General features: G+C 46.4%; 2 protein-coding genes across 2 annotated transcripts in view; both read left to right on the top strand.

Annotated features, from left to right (window-relative positions):
• Window positions 1-18527, top strand: part of LOC127001530 (A disintegrin and metalloproteinase with thrombospondin motifs adt-1-like) — a 50473-nt gene extending 31946 nt beyond the window's left edge. The window contains exons 3-23 of the mRNA XM_050866151.1: window positions 295-358; window positions 1627-1816; window positions 2165-2402; window positions 2975-3146; window positions 4430-4580; window positions 5104-5272; window positions 6863-7124; window positions 7610-7715; window positions 8053-8187; window positions 9646-9752; window positions 12023-12165; window positions 12727-12977; window positions 13215-13375; window positions 14106-14242; window positions 14400-14608; window positions 14962-15067; window positions 15285-15402; window positions 15868-16040; window positions 16234-16471; window positions 17095-17412; window positions 17970-18527. Of these exons, the coding sequence (XP_050722108.1) occupies window positions 295-358; window positions 1627-1816; window positions 2165-2402; window positions 2975-3146; window positions 4430-4580; window positions 5104-5272; window positions 6863-7124; window positions 7610-7715; window positions 8053-8187; window positions 9646-9752; window positions 12023-12165; window positions 12727-12977; window positions 13215-13375; window positions 14106-14242; window positions 14400-14608; window positions 14962-15067; window positions 15285-15402; window positions 15868-16040; window positions 16234-16471; window positions 17095-17412; window positions 17970-18184 (3663 nt within the window). The 3' untranslated portion in view covers window positions 18185-18527. The remainder of the gene's footprint in view (window positions 1-294; window positions 359-1626; window positions 1817-2164; window positions 2403-2974; window positions 3147-4429; window positions 4581-5103; window positions 5273-6862; window positions 7125-7609; window positions 7716-8052; window positions 8188-9645; window positions 9753-12022; window positions 12166-12726; window positions 12978-13214; window positions 13376-14105; window positions 14243-14399; window positions 14609-14961; window positions 15068-15284; window positions 15403-15867; window positions 16041-16233; window positions 16472-17094; window positions 17413-17969) is intronic.
• Window positions 18528-19874: 1347 nt separating this feature from the next.
• The window catches only part of LOC127001528 (dynein axonemal intermediate chain 1-like), a 68357-nt gene continuing 67136 nt past the window's right edge, over window positions 19875-21095 (top strand). The window contains exon 1 of the transcript XR_007755326.1: window positions 19875-20019. The gene's annotated coding sequence lies outside the window, so the exon portion shown is untranslated. The remainder of the gene's footprint in view (window positions 20020-21095) is intronic.

The raw sequence follows: 21095 nt of genomic DNA, 5'->3' as shown, positions 1-21095 counted from the left end.
TAATAATGATAACGCTAACAAAGGAATCAACAGGTGTAATAACCCATGTAATAATAATATATGTACAAAAAAAAAACATGTTCCAGGTGACAGCACTTTCCATTAAACACAATACCACTTACGCAACATTTATCCTCACCAGACAGCCACTTTGAACCTGCTAACGGCATCATAACTCTCTCTCTCTCTCTCTCTCTCTCTCTCTCTCTCTCTCTCTCTCTCTCTCTCTCTCTCTCTCTCTCTCTCTCTCTCTCTCTCTCTCTCTCTCTCTCTCTCTCTCTCTCTCTCTCTCAGGTGGCGGCGACGGAGGGGCTGACGGAGGAGGAGCTGCGTCTGGTCTTCAAGGGGAGAGACACAGGTAAGATGAAGCAGGTGAACAGGTAAGGAAAGATATATAAGAGAGGGATTTATGTGGCGAGCGACAGGCAAGGAAGAAGAAAGGAGCAAGAGATATGTTGTATAATATTGGTGTCATTCTTACTTAAAGGATATCGATTTCAGGCACCAGTACAGAGAAGGAAGGCCAAAAATGATCCAAGGGCTTAAAAACTTACTGTACAGACTAAAGAAGGTTGATTTGCACTCTCTGGAAAAGTCTGCGAGTTGATTTAATTGAGGTGTTTCAATTAGTTAAGAATATAAGAAAGGCGAGTTAGATAAAGTACTTGTAATTAAAAGACAGTTAGGGCACGTATCAATGGACATATGGTAGAGGTATATAAAATTCTCCTCTACTCCCGAAATTGACCTCTCTTGGCCACTCTTCTAAACTCTTTTTTTTTTTATAGGGCCAGTGATTAGCGGTCTTTCTTTTTCTCACTATTATTATTTTTTTTGCCTTTGATCTGCTTCCTTTACTGTAAAAAAAAAGCTTCAAGAAATATGGATAAAATCAAGATCACGGATTGGATTATGGATGAGTGGAAGATATTAAGTAGATGGTCATTTGGCTGTTGCGGACACGGCTGAAAAAATACATTGAAATTAAAGTTATGGATGGGAAGCTATCATGAGTAGACCGTCTGACCTATTGTACTCTGATATCCTTGTGTGCACCTCAGTGTGAAGAAAAAATGAAACAGTTAAGAATATAAGGTCAAGGAGACACACAGATAAAGGAAGAGACAGGAGGAGACAATGAAAGCGGGGAAAGAGAAAAAGTTACATAGAGAAAAAGGGAAGACAAAAGAGAACAGAGAAAAGGAAAAAGAAGGAAAAAAAGGGAAAACGAAGGACACGCACACACAAAACAACAACATCAATAACAATAACAATTAACACTAAATCCATCACAGCAACACTCCGCAACACAACGCACAAACACCTGTTATTCATTCCGCTACACACACACACACACACACACACACACACACACACACACACACACACAGCTGGGATACGGGCGCGTCCTTTAGCAAAAAAAAAAAAAAAAAAAACGTACATGAAAGTGATATATGGACGTATTTACACTCTACCTCCCTCACACACACACACACACACACACACACACACACACACACACACACACTTTTTCCCACCTCCACTCTCACCTTTTTCTTCTCGTTCTCCTTTTCATAACCTCTTCCCATTTTCCTTTCCGTAACCCTTTCCCGTTTTCCTTTCCAGTGCCCACCTATAGCTTAGTTGAGCCTCAGGTGGCGTGGGGTGGGCGGGATAGGCGGGAGGCAGGCGTGGGTGTGAGCAAAAGAGACACCAGGGACACCAGAGACACCCACGCCCATGCCCACACCACCTCAGGGCAAGGAGACACGCCCACCCTCACTTTGGATGCATTGGGGAGAACGTTTAATTTTAGGTAAGTATTTAGGGTTTGGTCTGTTTTGCTTGTGTCGTAAAAGACAGAAAGAAAAAAATAATGTGACTATTCCATCTTCACACACAAAAATGATCACAAGTAATTAATCAAACACAAAAATCACTTCACCAGTTATAGATAAGAATATTTATGTCTCAGTCTATTTTCTAATGTTCTAAAAGAAAGAAAAAAATAGATATGACGATTCACTACACACACACACACAAAAAGTAATTAATCAAAACAAAACAATACAAAAACAGCTCAGTAATCTTTCTTTCCCTTCTCTCTTTTTCTTTTCTTCTTCTTTTTTTCTCTTCTTTCCATTCTCTCTCGTTCTTTGGTCAGACTCAAGCCCAACAATGATCTCCTGTCGCCTCACTTCGCCTTCCTGGGTCGCCGCGGGGCCGAGGTGGAGGTGAAGGGCGTGAGTGGTACCGATCTCTCCTGCTACTACCAAGGCGTGGAGCAGACGGAGGAGGCGGAGGCAAAGAAGGCGGAGGAAGGAAAAGCCAATACCATCACCAACACCACCACCTCTACAGCCGCTACTACTACGATCGCCGTGGAATTGTGCGGTCGAGTGGTGAGTTTGTTTATTGAGTTATTAAATTTTAATCATCATCATTATCCATTACTATTTTTTTTATATATGCTACTGGGTAAAGGTCTTCCCAACATCTACTTTCTCTTCCTTCCTCACCTTCCCTTCCTACGCAAACACTCCATCTCCATCTTTTATATGTTTATCTCTTCCTTTAATACCCTGCTCCCCTCCTTTCCACATACAAAAAGTAGATAGCAATTTTGACCATTCTTCTAAACTCATTTATGGGCCAGTAATTAGCGAGCTGTTTTCTGATTTCATCCTTTTTTTTCCCCTTGAGCTTGTTCCTTCACTATATATACATATAAAAATAGAACGCCTCACACTTTCCACAATCTATGACCTGTAGCCGCCAAATACTTACGTCCTCCTTCATCTCATTCATCAATAACATGCATTTTCCTCCCTATATCTCCTTTCTTTATGCTCCCGCTTTCACGCACAAGGAACCATATAGCACCAGAATAAAAATCCTCCTACCAGTCCCTTTCCACACTCTCCTTTACCTGAGTCACCGCCGAACACGCCTCGTTTTCTCTGCCGGAGCACAGCGCGGCGTTATCAGGGGACCCTCGCAGGAGTATGTGATCGAGCCCCTGCCCGCCGAAGTCACCCATGCCAGGCGTCGACGGAGCCCCCGCAGCGCCACCTCGCCCCACCTTGACCCCCCGACGCACATCATCTACGCCAGGGACACGGCCACGGAGACAGCGGGAGAGTATTGTGAGTTATTCTAGTGTTCTTGACTCAGGGCTTTGAAAGAGTATACGAGTGTGAGTTTAGTGTGTGTGTGTGTGTGTGTGTGTGTGTTTTACGGTGAAGAAAAGAGTCCAAAGATTGAATAAAAGAATCCGGTAGAGTAAGAAAGGAAGGAAGTGAGAGCTTGAGAGACGGCCGTGAAATGGAAAGGTCTTCGAAGGGTGTCAGTGTGTTCTGGAGGGGAAACAAACGAGGTATGAATGGACGTCAACAATGTAAGGAGAGACAATGTGAGGCGGTAGTGCTACATGGGGTGGCACTAAAAATGAAATAGAAAGGTCTTTGAAGCGTCTTTAAGCGGGAGGAAGGAAAACAAAAAACAGGAATACGCAATGAGGAACAATGAAAGGCGGTGCTGGGTAGGATGAATGGCAGGAACGGTATTAAGGTGAAGGTTCGTGTGAGTGGGCGTGCGTGACAGTCTTCTGAAAGCGTACCGTAAGTAGGTAACTATCATAATGTCCGCCTGAGTCATTCTTGTTTCGTAACGCACACAAAAACACAACAATTAAGAGTGATAAGAAAAAGATGAGACATTGCCCAATATTTTGTGAGTTACGGCACCGACTGAAACATGGCACTATGATTATAAGGTATGTGTAGGTTGATACAGGTAAAAGTGAGAAGATAAAAAGGAGACATTTAAAACATCCTAGGAGACAAGGTAGTGATTGAAACAGTGCATTAAAATTTTAAGGTATAAGTAGGATAATAAAGGTGAAAGAAATATTAGCAAGACACTTCAAATATCTATGTACTAAGACCGTAACCAAAGGAGAGGAGAAAAGCATCAACAGGAGGAGGAGGAAGAGGAGAAGGAGGAGGAGGAACAACAACAATAACAAAAACAATAACAAGAAAAAAACGAACAATGAACCACACTAAGGAACCACACATGACTCTCCCGCTCTCTAGCACAACACGCAGACGACGGCGAAGGAAGAAAAACAAAAGCCCAAAGTCTCAAACCTTCGGGGCTTACACACCCACATTCGAGAAGTTTTTCGTAGAGGCTGTGTTAGTATTTCCATGGGTAGCTTTATGAGCCTAGTGATAGTTTGACAAGACCTCTGCACTATGAACATGAAAAACACTCATTAGAACCAGACTAATCTCCTTTGTAGCCTTTTGAAATGTATGTTAAGAGAGCCGAAAGCGTCTACGAATACGAGCCAATTAGAAGCAAGGAAGAAATACAAAGAACCACACTCGTAACCACAAATCTTTCTCTTTCTTTCCCTCTACAGTACGGAGGTCACGGCGTTCATTTGTGGACATGGGCGGGGCGCGGGCGGCGATGGGGGAGCGGACGGGCCTGCGCTCCTACTACGACAGCTACGAGCACGTGGTGGACTCGCATCTGAGGTCTGAGTGGGACGACGGATACCCGGGCAGGAGGTACGGCGGGTGTGAGGCTGGCGGGGTCGCAGAAGGAGGAGGAATAGGAGGGATGGCGAAGGGGTGATGGGAGGGAGGGTGGATGAAAGAGACAGAGATGGAAAGGTTGGAGAGGTTATTGGAGGAAGAGACAGAATGATGAAAGAGACAGAGGAATGATAGGGATGGAGGGACGGTGGAAGGGGGCAGAGAGGGAGGGAGAAAGAAGGATGAAAGAGAGACAGAGATGGAAGTAAAGTAAATATGGTGGAAGGGTAATGGGAGGGAAAGAAAGACAGAAAGATAAAAGAGACAGAGGGATGGAAAGGAAAAGAGGAAAGGAAAAATGAAAGGAAGGCAAAACTAGGTAGAGAAGGAAGGGATAGATAAATGAGTAGGACATGGGAGAGAAGGATAAAAGGAGACTGAAGGAGGGAGGGGGCTAACATACTGCCAAAAATCCTCACACTGGCAGAAAAAATACCAAAAGATGCCCTTACATAACACCACCTCCATACACACGGCTTCCTATACTACCCAACAGGGAAGAGACGGTGTCGCAAGGGATCGGGAGCGGGAATGAGCAGGGGAAGGACCTGTACATCGAGACGTCCGTGTTCGTGGACCGTGACCTTTACCGACACATGCTGGACAACTTCCCCGACGACACCGAGGAGCAGGTGCTGAGGGTCGTCCTGGCCATGGTGAACGCGGTGAGTGCTGAGTGGGGACGAGGGGTGTTGGAAGGGGTTAGCAGGGTGAGTAATGAGTGATGCAGAGTTTGGAAAAGAATTAGAGTGCTGATTGAAGGCAGTGAGTTCTTGTGAGAGTGCTGAGTGGTTGATGAGTAGAGATAAGAAGTGCTGGAAGGGTCGGAAGGGTGAAGAGTGAATGTTACAGGGATTGATGGGGATGAGATTGTTGAGTGTGTGATAAGGGTAGCATGGGGAAGGATAAAGGGGTTCAATGAGTGATGAAGTGCTAGGAAAGGTGAATGGGTGTTGGAAGGCGCTAACTAGGTGCTGGAAATTGCAAAGAGCGGGCTTAAGAGGTGTTAGATAGGTGTTCACATGCAGTTGATGGGGTAATAGACTTGACGGGAAGGGTGGAGAAGGTATTGCAAGAGATAAATTAGTCTTGGGAGAGTATGAAAGCGGATTGTAATATGGCTTCATTATCTCAAGGCACATACTTTCTCCTTCGATTCCCACATACATAACTTTCTCCTTCATGTTACAACTCATTCACTCCTCCTTTCTTCCTTCCTTCCTTTCCAGCCCTCAGGTTCAGCTCCAATACATTCGGCTTCAGTATCTCAAAGCACGCAATTCTTTCTTCGATTTCCACAGATATAGCTCCTTTTCTCCTTCATTCCTTCATGTTACAATTCATTCACTCCTCCTTTCCTTCCTTCCCATCCCTCAGGTTCAGCTCTTATACATACGGCTTCAGTATCTCAAAGCACGCAATTCTTTCTTCGATTTCCACAGATATAGCTCCTTTTCTCCTTCATTCCTTCATGTTACAATTCATTCACTCCTCCTTTCCTTCCTTCCTTCCTTTCCAGCCCTCAGGTTCAGCTCCTATACATACGGCTTCAGTATCTCAAAGCACGCAATTCTTTCTTCGATTTCCACAGATATAGCTCCTTTTCTCCTTCATTCCTTCATGTTACAATTCATTCACTCCTCCTTTCTTCCTTCCTTCCTTTCCAGCCCTCAGGTTCAGCTCCTATACATACGGCTTCAGTATCTCAAAGCACGCAATTCTTTCTTCGATTTCCACAGATATAGCTCCTTTTCTCCTTCATTCCTTCATGTTACAATTCATTCACTCCTCCTTTCTTCCTTCCTTCCTTTCCAGCCCTCAGGTTCAGCTCCAATACATACGGCGTCAGTATCTCAAAGCACCAATTTCTTCGATTTCCACAGATATAGCTCCTTTTCTCCTTCATTCCTTCATGTTACAATTCATTCACTCCTCCTTTCTTCCTTCCTTCCTTTCCAGCCCTCAGGTTCAGCTCCAATACATACGGCTTCAGTATCTCAAAGCACGCAATTCTTTCTTCGATTTCCACAGATATAGCTCCTTTTCTCCTTCATTCCTTCATGTTACAATTCATTCACTCCTCCTTTCCTTCCTTCCTTCCTTTCCAGCCCTCAGGTTCAGCTCCAATACATACGGCTTCAGTATCTCAAAGCACACAATTCTTTCTTCGATTTCCACAGATATAGCTCCTTTTCTCCTTCATTCCTTCATGTTACAATTCATTCACTCCTCCTTTCCTTCCTTCCATCGCTAAGGTCCAGCTCCTCTACAACGACAACTCTCTGGGCCACAGTGTCAAGTTCGTGCTCAAGCGCCTGGAGATCCTGTACACGGACCCGCCCGGCCTCACGCGGCCCTACGACATCGACCACTTCCTCACCAACTTCTGTGCGTGGCAGCGAGGCGAGAACCCGGAGACGGACGGCGACGCGCTGCACTGGGACCACGCCCTCATCCTGACGGGGCTGGATGTGTTTACCGTCACCTCCACCGGGAAGGTCAACGCGCAGGTGGTGGGTGAGTGAAGGTGGTAGTGGGTGATGATGGTGATGACTGGACGATGGTGAGTGAGTGTAGATGGTGAGGGTGATGCTGGATAATGGTGAGTGAGTGAGTGAGTGAGTGAGTGAGTACTGGATAACGGTAAATGAGTGGTCGTGGTGAGTGGTAGTGGTGATGATGGTGATTAACTGACTGGTAGGGAAGTGACTGACTGACTGACTGACTGACTGACTGGTGCTTTGCTGGGTAAGAGTTGAAAGACGTGTGTGTGTGTGTGTGTGTGTGTGTGTGTGTGTGTGTGTGTGTGTGTGTGTGTATATGTGAGTGGTGAGGCTTACCTGTCTACCACCTGTATACCTTTCCTCTCTATCTCCAATCCTTCATCTTCCTTTCCTCTATCCTCCCTTTCTCTCCACACCTCACACCTTCTCTCTCTCTGCAACCTCTTCCACCCTCCCAGCCTTACCTCACCTGCCTCTCTCCCTCCCTCCCGCCCCCAGGCCTAGCTCCCGTGGCTGGCATGTGCACGCGCTCCAGCTCCTGCACCGTGAACGAGGGGCGCCACTTCGAATCCGTCTACGTCATGGCGCACGAAATAGGGCATAAGTAAGTAGTGAAGAGAGATAGAGAAATAAACAAAACATAAATCAACCGCCTTGTCCTCAACCATTCAACCACCAATCATGTTCCCTCTCATACCTCTCCTGTGTCACCCCCTTTCACTTTATCCCCTCTGTCACCCTTTCTCTTACTCCTTTCCTACTCTTCTCTCCCCTCAGCCTCCTTAAACACTCCCTTCTGCTTCCCCACCCACTTCCCCATTCTTACCCATCTCCTCACCCTCTCATTCCTTACTCCCCTCACCACCTCCCTACTTCAGCCTACTAAACACTCCCTTCTTCTTCCCAACTCACTCATTCATCTTCCCCCCCCCTCCCCTCAGCCTGGGTATGCGGCACGATGGACTGCAGGCGGGCAACAACTGTGACCCGGGTAGGTACATCATGTCCCCCACGCTGGGCTCGGGCAAGATCACCTGGTCATCCTGCTCCCGACGCTACCTGGACGCTTTCCTCAGGTGGGTTGTTGGTCGACAGGTGTGAAGGTTGGTTTGGGGTTGGTTGGATATGGGTTGTTTGTGGGGTTGTTTGTGGGTTGTGGGGTTGAGTATGTGTGTGTGTGTGGGGGGGGGGGGGATATAGTAACGGTTAAGAAGACTAATATAGGACTGAAAATAAGAAAAATATATCTGTAAAACGAATCCCATATACGTTAGAAAATACACGAGTACATACATATAGAGACAGACAGACAGACAGACATAAATTACCTCTCTCTCTCTCTCTCTCTCTCTCTCTCTCTCTCTCTCTCTCTCTCTCTCTCTCTCTCTCTCTCTCTCTCTCTCTCTCTCTCTGCGGTAATCACACAGCTAATCACGTGACCCAGTCTGTAAGCACCAATTCCTTTGTTACCTGAATGAAGCCAATCAAAAATGTGTTTACGTTTAACTGTAAATGTTACCGAGAGTTATGTTCATAGTGACCACACACGTACGCACACAATGGTGACCTGACACACACACACACACACATAATTGGGGAAAAAAGAGCAACCTATCCTGTTCTGCTGTACCCACGTTTTTCAATTATTTTCGCGCATGTATCCGAATTATTACTGGTTGGTGGTTCAATAGTGTTAGTAAAAACAAAAAAAAAAAAAAAAAAACATTCCCACCACTACAACCACCACCATCACTACCACCACCAACATCAACAACAACAGGAGCAAAATTTTTCTTCACTTTCTGTACCTTTCCTTGCTTTCCCACCCCTTTATTTCCTCTTCCTTGTCTGCTGTCTGCTTCTTCACCCCTGTTTCTTTTCCTCTTCCTCTTCCTATCTCTACCCATCTCTTACCTCACAAAACTACCTACCCTTCCTTACTCCTCTCTTCCTCACCTGTCTTCTGCTATACCTTACCTCTCTTTTTCTTCTTCTTCTTCTTCCCATCTCCAAACTTTTCTTGCTTACCTTCTTCCTGTCCTACCCTTCCTTACTCTTCCCCTTTCCTATACCTGCTTTCTGCCACCTTACCTCTCTTCTTTTTCTTCTTCTTCCCATCTCCAAACTTTTCTTGCTTACCTTCTTCCTGTTCTACCCTTCCTTACTCTTCCCCTTTCCTATACCTGCCTTCTGCCACCTTACCTCTTCTTTTTCTTCCTCTTCCCATATCCAAACTTTTCTTGCTTACCTTCTTCCTGTCCTACCCTTCCTTACTCTTCCCCTTTCCTATATCTGCCTTCTGCAATACCTTACCTCTCTTCTTCTTCTTCCTCTTCCCATCTCCAAACTTTTCTTGCTTATCTTCTTCCTGTCCTACCCTTCCTTACTCTTCCCCTTTCCTATACCTGCCTTCTACCACCTTACCTCTCTTCTTCTTCTACTTCACCCTGTATTCAATTCCCTGTTTTACCTTACTTCCCTCTACCACTGAACTCCTCACCCTGTCTCATCCTGCCTCACCCTGCCAATTCCAGGTCCCCGCAGTCACTCTGTCTCCTGGACCCTGCCAAGGCTGAGGGCACACATCTAGACCATGAAGCCACCTCCCTGCCAGGCCAACGCTTCCCTGTCGACCAGCAGTGTAAGTATCAGGGGCGGCAGGACCCCAGGGAAATGTGAGGCGATAGATAGATAGATGGATAGAGAAAGAGAGATTGGGGGGGGGGAAGCATAGTACCAAAGGGAGGAGTAGAAAGAAACGAAATAATTTGTCATGGAGGGAGATTAATGGAAAGGAGAGGGTGTGAAGGGAAGGGAAGGGGAAGGAAGGGAATATAAAGGAGACAAAAAGAAGGGAAGGGAAGGGAAGGGAAAGGAAGGGAAAGGAGAGGAAGTAAAAGGAAGAGAAATGAAGATAAAGAGAAGGGAAGGGAAAGGAGGGGAAGGAAAAGGAAGAAATGAAGATAAATAAAGAAGGAAGTGAAGGGAGGCGAAGATAAAGGAAAGGAGAAGAAGGGAAGGGAGAGGAAACAAAAATAAGAGGGAAAGGAAATAGGGAGCAAAACTGAAAAAAAAAACCGATAAAATAATGAATAAAGAGCGACAGGAGAGTGAACAGGAAGAGTAAAAGCCAGAACTGGGTGACAATCTATACATATTTCAGGGAGTGTACGTGTTTTTTTCTCATGTGTGTGTGTGTGTGTGTGTGTGTGTGTGTGTGTGTGTGGTTTCAATCAACAAAGCAGCGAATACTAGGGATAGATTAGCCACGGAATGCACTTTTTTTTTAGCACACACACACACACACACACACACACACACACACACACACACACACACACACACACACACACACACACACACTTGGATACATTATTTTAGGCTTGCAGCAAAAAACTAAATACACTGACACTCACATTCCACAGCCTAACAATACACACACACACACACACACACACACACACACACACACACACACACACACAGGCAAATCGAAAACACATTTGTATGAAGATAAAGGAAAGGGAAGGGAGAGGGAGGTAGAAAGGGTAATGGAGAGACGTAGAGGAAAATATAAATGGAAGTGAAATGAGAAGGTGTTGATTAGTGATAAGGTCGGGAGAGAGGGAGAGGGAGGGAGGGAGGGACGGAGATATAAGGAGAGACGGAATGGGAAAAAAAAAAGAATTGAAGGATTGGATAGATGAGAGGGACGAATAAACAGAGATAGACAGATAGAAACAGAGGGGAGAAGAGAAAAAAAAACCATACTAGGTAGAAGAATGTGACGAAATAAATGATAAGAAAGAGGGGAAAGGAGGAAGGAAGGAAGAAAAATGTAGAGGGGAAACATATAAGACAAAAAACGTGAGAGAAAAGTGATGGAGAGGAAGACAGGAAGGGAGAGGAAGAGCGAGAGAAAAATGCGGAAGTCATGAAAAGAAAAAGAGAAAAAAGAGAGAAAATTATACGTTAGTTAAGGCAATAAAACGTGAAAATTAAAGGCAGTGAATGGGAAATATTTTCATGATTACTATGAATGTGTGTGTGTGTGTGTGTGTGTGTGTTTTCCGGTCAGTGATGCTTTGGTGTAGTTAATCGGTTTGTGGTTTGCTTTGTTGTTGTTGTTCTCTCTCTCTCTCTCTCTCTCTCTCTCTCTCTCTCTCTCTCTCTCTCTCTCTCTCTCTCTCTCTCTCTCTCTCTCTCTCTCTCTCTCTCTCTCTCTCTCGTCACGCTATTCACCCACCTCAACCCTTTATTGCACCGATCATCCTCACTATATTACTTTTTTTTTAACACTCTTAGTCCAATCCGCCCATCTGCCTTGTATAGTGGTCATCTCTCCTCTCCCTCGATCTCCACCTCCGTGTCACCTTTGTTAACCTTCTAGTCTTTTCTCAGTACTACATCTCCTAAAGATACCTAGTTAATTATCCTTCTTATTACTTTCTACTTCTCTGCTTGAATCCGTTTTATATACCGTCATTTTCTATCGCATATATCCCCTACATTTTATTCCTCCTCTTTCCCCTTCTTCTTTATTTCCTCTCCACCTCCTCGGTCTTCTTCCTTTCCCTCCCATCTGCATCCTCCATCACTCTAAACATCTTATTCTCTTATCCACTTCAAACATCACTTCTTCTTCCTCCCCCTTTTTAATTCAATCATTATCTTCACTGTCGAAACTCATTGTTAGAGCTTATGGTCCTAACTTTGTCGTAACTTCTGTCGTAGCCTTCAGACACTAGTTCCCTTCGTCGTAATTCCACTTCACTCCTCTAAAACCCTCCACCCGGTAGGACTATACTGAAAACGGTGGAGTTAAGTCTTTCCTCTTTGGTCGTAATCTTTCCACACTTGATCACTTCGTCGCAACTCCACCACATTCCTCTCAAACCCTCCTCCCCTTAGGCATGCTGAAACACGGTGCGGGGAGTTACCACGCGACCTCGCAGCGCCTGGAGGACATCTGTGAGGACTTGCACTGCCGGCGAGACCACTACACCTGGACGTCCCACCCCGCGCTGGAGGGCACCACCTGTGGACCCCGACAGGTAATTCGTATACACCACACACGCCTGTAATGATGTCCGAGGCTTAGATGTTTTATATTTTTGTGACTTTGTTTTAATAGGCTTTCTCTATTTATCGCGATTGTCCATTGGTTTACAAGATTTTAATGTCTTTGGCTTACGCTGCTTCAGTATTGTGCTGTTTTCTATATCAAAACAATTTTTCGGTTTATATAAAATTCGTGATGTTAGTTAAACGTGATTCAATTCCGGTTTAAGCGATTCTAACCCTTCGACTTCGTGTCACAGATTTGTCGTCCTAGATAATAAAATGATTTTCCGGTTTCGATAATGTTCGTAACCTCAGTGAATTCCTTCCTTTCCCAGTACACGCTTTTAACTTCTTAAGGGCTGATTTTTTTTTTTTTTTTACAACAAAGGGGCAATAAAAAGAGTGGAAAAAAAAAGCCCGCTACTCACCGCTCCCATAATAAACAAAAGTAAAGAGTAGGCAAGAGTAGAATTACGTTGCCCTCAGTATCAAGGAATCGTCATGGCTTACGTAAGAGCTGTTTCTAACTTCCGCGAACTTTTCCTTTCCAGTGGTGTCGTAAAGGCCTCTGCGTGGACGACACCAACGCCCCTGACCTCCCGCCGGCATCCCAGTCCTCCTCCTCCTCCTCCTCTTCCTTCTCCTCGGCCTTCACCAACGGCCTGGGCTCCGGGGGGCGTGACGGCGGGGCGGGCGGGGAGTGGGGGCCGTGGTCCGAGTGCCGCTCTTCGTGTCTCTACGGCGTGGACGGTGCCTTGTCGTCTGGCAGCTCCGGCCTGGCACTGTCCGAGAGGCGGTGCAGGTAGGTCTCTCTCTCTCTCTCTCTCTCTCTCTCTCTCTCTCTCTCTCTCTCTCTCTCTCTCTCTCTCTCTCTCTCTCTCTCTCTCTCTCTCTGTAATGGCTAATCTTGCAAGCGTAATTTTCTCTCTCATTTGCAGCTCCTTATCGTAAACTTAATCTAATCTTTATCATAATATTCTCTCTCTCTCTCTCGCTCTCTCTCTCACGACCGACCCCCTTCTCCTTCCCTCCCCTCCAGGACCTGCAGGGAGGAGTACCGCTACAGGCTCTGCTCGGCCGTGGAGGAGTGCAGCTCGGGCCAAAGGATGACGGTGCAGGACTACGCTCACGACATCTGCAGGAACCGCGCGCGTGCCTCGGCTCTCCTGACGGGGCGGGCGGTGCGGGTGCCGATGAGAGGTGGGTCGAGTTCTCTTTAAAAACCTGCTCCATTCTTCTCATCCACTACCCTCTTCGTTTTCATCCGCTATCCTGTTTGTTTTCTTCTGTTCGTCCACTAGTTTACTTTTATTCATCCACTTTTCTATTCATCTCATCCACTACCCTCTTCGTTTTCATCCGTTATCCTGTTTGTTTTCTTCTTTTCGTCCACTAGTTTACTTTTATTCATCCACTTTTCTATTCATCTCATCCACTCCCCTCTTCGTTTTCATCCGCTATCCTGTTTGTTTTCTTCTGTTCGTCCACTAGTTTACTTTTATTCATCCACTTTTCTATTCATCTCATGCACGATCCTTTTTGTTTTCATCCACTACCCTGCTTTTGTCTTGTTTTCTTCATCCACTGGCTTTTATTCATCCACTAACCAGCTCGCATTTATTCACTTTTCGATTTATAATTTGCGTGGCGTAGGATAGATTGATAATTAGATAGAGAAAAATAGAGAATGTGTTAGTTTATGTCGCAATTAAGAAAAGAAATAACTAAATAAAATAAAAACTAACTAGACTAACTAAAAGAAACATTTAAACTAACTAACTAAAGGAAAAGAATATGACCTCGATAACCTAAAGTATGACTATCTATGGACGCCAATATACTTAACGCTTGTCTACTATACGTCTATATATTAGTCACCCGCCCCTTCCCTCCCTCTCTCGTGGCTTCGTCCCCTCGGCGCCGCCCTCAGGCCCGACCCAGTGCGAGGTGGAGTGCGAGAAGGAGGGGCGTGAAGGCGTGGAGGCGTCCAGCAGGAGCTTCCCTGACGGTACCGTGTGTCAATCCGCCTCCAACTTCCCCGCCTTCTGCGTCGCCGGCGTGTGCACGGTAAGTGTGTCTGTCTATCTGTCTATCTGTGAATACCTCGATCTAAATGTCTGTCTATCTGTGAATACCTCGATCTAACTGTCTGTCTGTCTGTCTCAATCACACACATACGCACACACTCCAACACCACTAACACCACCACCGTCACCATCGTCAGGAGTTCCGGTGTGAGCCTGACGCCCTCTATGGTGCTGACCCCATCACCTGCCGGCCTGACATGGGCGCCCCGGACCCCCACCGCCCCCTCGGCCCCCTCCCCCGCCCCGCCGCTTCATTCGCCACCACCCGAAACCCCTCCATCGCCACCCACTCCTTCGGGAACCGCAAGTGGGGCCCGTGGAGACCTGCCTCAAACTGCCGCTTCAGGTGACCTTATAATCATCATCTTTATCAGTCATTATTAGTCCACTGAAGAGTAAAGGCCTTTCCCAACGCTCTCCTCCACTCTCTGTGTGATGTTAGTGTACTCAAACTTACTCTGGCTAATGCTCTACCGTCATCTACCCACTTGGTCCTTTGTCTTCCCTGATTTCTACAATGCCTGGGTATAAGCACTCTTCCCCTCTTCTTTACCCTTCTTCCACCACCATAACAAGTCCCCCCTCTTCACAATCCTTCACAATCAGTGCTCTCTCCCTTTACAAGAACTCTTCCCGTCTTCTTTCCCCTTCTTCCACCACCACCTCAGTCAACATAACGTCCTTTCCCCCCTCGCACAGCTGCCTCGAGCCGGCCATGGGCATCCAGTTGGTGAGCCGCAAGTGTCAAGACCGAGGGTGTTTCGGCGTCAATAGAAACATCCAGGTGTGCTCGCCGCCAAGACAGGTAAGTGTAGATCACCTACTTCCCCTGTCCTCATCTCCCTTTTTGAATACTAACGATGGAAACCTGAAACAAACCTACTGCAAACCTCTTACTGATGATTTGATACCCTTTTCATCCGCTCCTACCCTTCTTCCTACCCTGTAACTCTTGAACACTGCCTGCTTGCCGTACACTTCTCTTTACTTGACCACATCTTTCCCCGCCTTCCTCCCCCCAGAATCAGGAGTGTGACAGGATGCAAACGCCCTTCGATTACGCGAGTGATGTGTGCCGTCGCTTCAAGGCCAGCGTTAGCAAGCTCTCCGGCGTGGGCATGCAACTCGCTGGCACGCAAGGTAAGGCAGAAGGCATGGGTGTTAGGTAAGGCAAGGAGTGTTATTCTCTTAGTAAGACAGGAGTTTTTAATAGCAAGACTTAAGACCAAAGAGTAATTCTGCAGTAATATAGACAAATCATAGCAGTGTGTTAAAGTTGCTCTCTTCTTTAAAGCAAGCAACAACAGAAAGGAATCCCTAATATATTTGCATTCATTAAACGACTCTATACAAGACTTTCCGCCCAACCCTGACTCCTACAATTCCTAGGTTACCATTCTTTTTACTTTATCTGTCCATCCATATGTGACCTCCCCCAAGTCCATTTCTTGTTTTTAATCGTCTCATTATCCTATCCTATCACACCAGGGTAAATTCTTGTCTTCACGATGACCCCAAACTCTTTCTTTTCACCCACTAAATCGAGGTTAAACCATTCAATCCTGCCAATATAACTTCCAAATCTTCCTTCTCTCCCCTCTCCAGACGACCCGGACCGCTCCTGCACGGTGGCTTGCCAGGACGCGGAGCTCGACTACCGCTTCTACCGCGTCAAAGGCAGGGACGGCTGGTTCCCCTTTGGCACCGAGTGTTCGCGGGAGCAGCAGGGGCGGGGCATGGGGAAGAGGCGCTCCTACTGCCTGAACGGGAGGTGTTTGGTGAGTGTGTGGGAGGGGAGAGGGGAGGGGGCGTCCGTGTGTGGGTGAGGTGGGGGAATATGTGTGTGTGGGGGAGGAATGTGTGTGTGTGTGATTGAGAGTTAGATATATAGACAATTAAGGACAGAAAGACAGACAGAAAAACAGATTCATACACCCCACCTCTTTCTTACTCCTTCCTCTCCACCCGCAGGACTTCTCGGAGGAGGGAACGCCCTTACGAAACACCATCTACACCGACTACGAGAAGGGACGCGCCCTCGACCTTGAGCCCATCGAGCGCGCCTTTCCACTGGAGCTGCGCCGCCCGGCCCCCTATACGAGCTCCTGGAGGAGGCCCCGGCGGGACGTGGTCTCCTCCTCCCACGCCATCTCCAGCAGCCTCAGCGACCGCCTGCTGCTGCGTCTCGTCGACCAGATCAACATCACCAGTGAGTCACGTAGTCAATCAGTTAGGGACGCGCAGGGGATTTTTTTCTGATTTTTTTGTTCGTCTGTTTTCCGGTCTTCATCTATCGCCTGTCTGTTGTTCGATGTCTATCTGTTTTCTCTCTCTGTCTGTCTGTTTGTTTGTCTGCCTCTGCCAATCTGTCTGTCGGTTTGTCTGTCTGTCTGTCTCTCAGTCACATAATCTGTCAGTCAAAATCTCTTATAATCAATATTACAAATAACAATTTCTCTTCTCTCCCTTCTTAACCATCCTTGTCACAATCAGTCACCTCACCAATTTGCCAACAGATGGCTCACAAGTTGAGTAGTCCATAAGTTATTAAATCACTGTCACTGGCACTCAGTTGATTAATTATTCTGTCAGTCACTCAGTTAGAAAGGAAGTCAGTCAGCTACGAAAAGGGTGGTGGAACAAATTAAGCAGTAATGCAGTTTCTACAAATACGATTGAAAATTTTAAGTGGGCGTTAGATATATTTATGGATGGGAAAAGCCGGATGTAAATAACTGATTCCCCCTCTTCCTCCTTCGCCTCCTCCTCTACCCCCCGATTCTCTTCCTCTACTTCTCAATCCTCCTCTACCTCTCCCTCCTCCTCCAACAGTGTCGTCATTCCGCGGTAAGGGTATTGCGGACTCGACCTCGACCTCTTCGTCTTCCATTGACCTCAAGAACCCGCTCTTCGTCAACGAGATCCCCCCAGACACGCCGGCCACCACGCGAGGGCCTGGGAGGGCGGGGGCAGGGCGGAGCATTGGCCCAAAGTCCACCTCATACACCCTCCGCCCCTACAAGCCGCGGCCCATCGATGCTGTGAGCTTGGGGGCCGTGAATGTATCCTCCTCCCCTTCGTCGTCGTCATCGAACGGGGATTACTTTTGGAGGCTGAAGGTGTCCCCGTGTTCCGTGACGTGTGGGGCAGGTGAGTGGGTGACAGGTGGGCAGGTGTGAAGGAGTGCAAGCAGTGGTGAAGGTTGATGACGCAGGTATATAAGTGTGGGTGAGTGTAGACAAGACTGATGTGGAGGGGAAGGTGGATGAAATAGCTGGGGAAGTGTGGATGAGTCAAGGCAGGAATGATGTGGGGGTGAAAGTGGATGACAGGTGGAGAAGTGAAGGTGAGTTTAGACAGAAACGATGTGATGTTGAAGTGTGGATGAGTCTTGACAGAAATGATGTGGCGTACGTGATAGGGTGGGGCGCGATATATGTAAACAATACATTAGACACTTTCGACTCTCACAACTATCTCCAAAGCCCACAGAGGAGATTAGTCGGGTTGTCATGAGTCATTTTCACATTCACGGTGCACAAACCTTGTCACACTACCACTAGGCTCATAAAACTACCCATGGAAATACTAACAGAACCCCTGGGAAAGCCTTGTCAAATGTGGGTGTTTAATCCCCGAAATGTCTGTGCCCTTAGAAATAGCATCAACCCTCACGACTTTTCCTCTTACGGACTTGTCTCTTGCAGGGGTAGAGGAGGAGATCGCTGTGTGTGTGGACAGGTGGAGGGGACAGCCGGTGGAGGGATGGCGCTGCTCCCCCAGTAAGCCTCCCGCCACCTCAGGGTTCAGGCCGTGCTGGGGGGCCAAGACGAGGTGCCCCGCCCTACCCCCTGACGCAGCCTCCACCGTGCTCGGCAGGTGGCTGATATCAATGCTGCGGGGCGTGACTGACGGTGATTGACGCTGAATGAGGACCTAGCGGCGTAGTGACTGATTCATGAATGTACTGTAGTGGTAGATGTAGTTTCTTTTTAGAGTCTTAGAGTTGAGGATCCTCTACCCCCTTTGACCCGCAGTAAGTTATTAGTCTTCGTACCAAGACTGTGCACGGTGGCGGCCCCAGAGGCCATTGCACCCGCCATACAAAACTTTACTTCTTAGCCAATTCCTATCCCTTAGACTCTCCTAAGTGGGCATGTACAGTATATCACTGGATTCACCAAAGAATCGTCTACAAGGTGATTATAAACAGTATGTATTATACAAATAATGTCATTGTTTTTTCCACTGGAAATAAACGGAATAAAAAACAACAACCTCCTCATTCGAAATCCATTCAGCAAGCTACCTGAGCACGAGTGTCGTTCTATAACATTGTCCAGTGGTGGCATCCCCATTTCGATACGTGGGACGAGCTTGAAAAAAATGAAACGCAGGCGCTGGCAAAAATTTAAATCCCCGCGCACGAGCCTTTTTACGAGTCTGCCAGCTGCCTTCTGTGGGGCCAGCAAGCACCAACAAACAAACAAACAAAACACATGGCCGCGAGTAAACATGAAGATTGAAATGCATAATAAAGTAATTGTGTTTACCTCCGCCACTGTCTCGTCCAACAGTTACAACGACAGGTCACTTACAGGTTTAAGTCCCGGGGTTCCCAACCATTATTTACCCATTATCCTATTTTCCACACCTCCCCTCACTCATTACCTCTCATTGCTCATGTTTCCACAATTACAGTTTAGCACCCATACTTTGAAAACTTATTAATAAATTTGTATGAGGTATATTAGACAAAGGTAAATATCTGGAATAAAAAAAGGGCAGAAAAGGACATATTCAGCCTAACACAATGGGTACGATTTTACTTTTTTTTTCATGGTTGTCCTCCGTCTCCCTATTACCCCCGTAGGAAAGACCAATTTACTCATCTACGGCTCTGGGTTTAGATGGTGTCTGTTAGTTTATAAATTGTTTAGGTAATAATTTTAGGTGAAACAAGCCTTAAAATTTACCGGCTGATAAAACTTATACCCGAATAACACCCACAATGGCGGACGAAAGTTGCGGAAGTAGGCTATTTACCAAACGTTCACTTACATTCCTCCTTCAAACCACTGATAATGATGGTAGTGTTCACCGAAACCGTTTGGTAAATACACATCTTTCGTCTGCCAGTGTAGTTTTCATTCACACCAAAAAGATCGTCATTGTGTGATTACCTCGCCACCTCCTGAGACTCCAACCGGCATCAACTAACGGAGGTGAAGGTCTTGCTGGTGTACTGCACGGCTCACACCCACATACAAGCAAGGTAAATGGTAATTATCATTGTGGCTGCACATATCAAACTGTCAATTTCAAACAGCCGTGAACCCGCGAATAAAAAAAAAAGATCGTGACGTCATAGTGATGGCCGCCCAACAAGTGATGGCGGCGATGCGCGGCGACTTATTAGGCTAAAAAGGACATAACTCTTTAAGCATCATCCCCTAGTGATTATTTAAGCATTATCCACTGACCCTTTTGAAGCTTCTTAACACTACTTACTCAATACACAAAGATATTAACACAGCACTTCATAATTCGCTTAGACGTGTGTGAGGTTCTTTACTTCTGGCAGGGGCGGAGAGAACATGGCTGTGCGCGTGTGTACTGCAACTTTCTGATCATATTTACGTGTCTAGTGAGTTTAAAGCGAGCTCGTGACTTTGAAGGAGGAATCACATGGAAACAAAAACTCCAGGACTGCACTGGGAACTCTGAAGTGATGTTATGCAGCCCCCATCTCGTGAGGTAAGTTTATAATCAAGACACCTATCCTCCCGAAACTGACCTCTCTTTTGGCCTCTCCTTCCGTCTGGTTGTATTGGAACAGCACCTGGTGGACTTTTTTGTTGTCTTATTGTATTATTGCCCTTGAGCTGTCTCCCTTGCTGTAAATAATGATAATAATAAAACTCTCCATCGCTGGTTCCACCCCGTCACCCATAGTTGCCACACCGCTTGTTAATGTAATGACAGACTGAACCTTACAAGCATGTCAGATGAGAACTATACGTGCCTGTTAAGACTATTCTGTATTTTCCATCTCGTTCCGGTGGCTAATATTTTTTCCCGTTAAATTTGAAGCTCGGCGACGTGGCAACTCAAGGCGCCCACACGTGACTCGCCTCTCGAAGGGCTGATCAGCTGATTGGCTTGCTGCGCGTTTTTTTTTTTTTTTTTTTTTTGTGTGTGTGTGTGTGTGTGTGTGTGTCTGGGGTAGGTCAAGGTGATCTCTTTGGTTCTGCTGAACAATACCTATCACCACTTACTCACCACTAATCAACCACTTACTTTCTCAACTCACCACTTATTCATCACTCCTACTCGCTACTTTTACTCACCTACTCAACTTATACTCGCTTTATACTCATCACTTACTCATCTTTACTCATCCCTATTCACCACTCACCATGCTTATTCACCTCCTTTACTCACCTTTATTTAGCCATACAAAAGCTTTACTAGTAGGTCAGAAGGCCAGACCCTGACATTAGTGATTATAACAGCGTTGTCAAAATCCCTGTTCTGCAGTGGACAAGTAATGGCTGATGATCATATTTGTGTCCTTATTAGAAGATGTACACGGTGAGTATAATGGATTCATGTCTAAAGAGTGAAGCGTTTTAGTTTACGGCGGTGATGCCATACGATGACAAGGCTGGAGGCAAGTTGACGGGGGTAAGTCACGCACTGTCAAACCCAGGCTGTCATATTGTGTCGGGAAGGGAAGGATCGAGGCCTCCAGCGGTATTACTGGGAAGACCTTGCAGTGTTACCATGACGGGAAGGACATGCCGTTAGGTTGGTGCATGCATGGCTACAAT

Source organism: Eriocheir sinensis, chromosome 21, assembly GCF_024679095.1.
Source record: "Eriocheir sinensis breed Jianghai 21 chromosome 21, ASM2467909v1, whole genome shotgun sequence".
NCBI classification, from domain to species: Eukaryota; Metazoa; Arthropoda; class Malacostraca; order Decapoda; family Varunidae; genus Eriocheir; species Eriocheir sinensis.
This window is presented reverse-complemented; position numbering and strand designations above follow the sequence as displayed.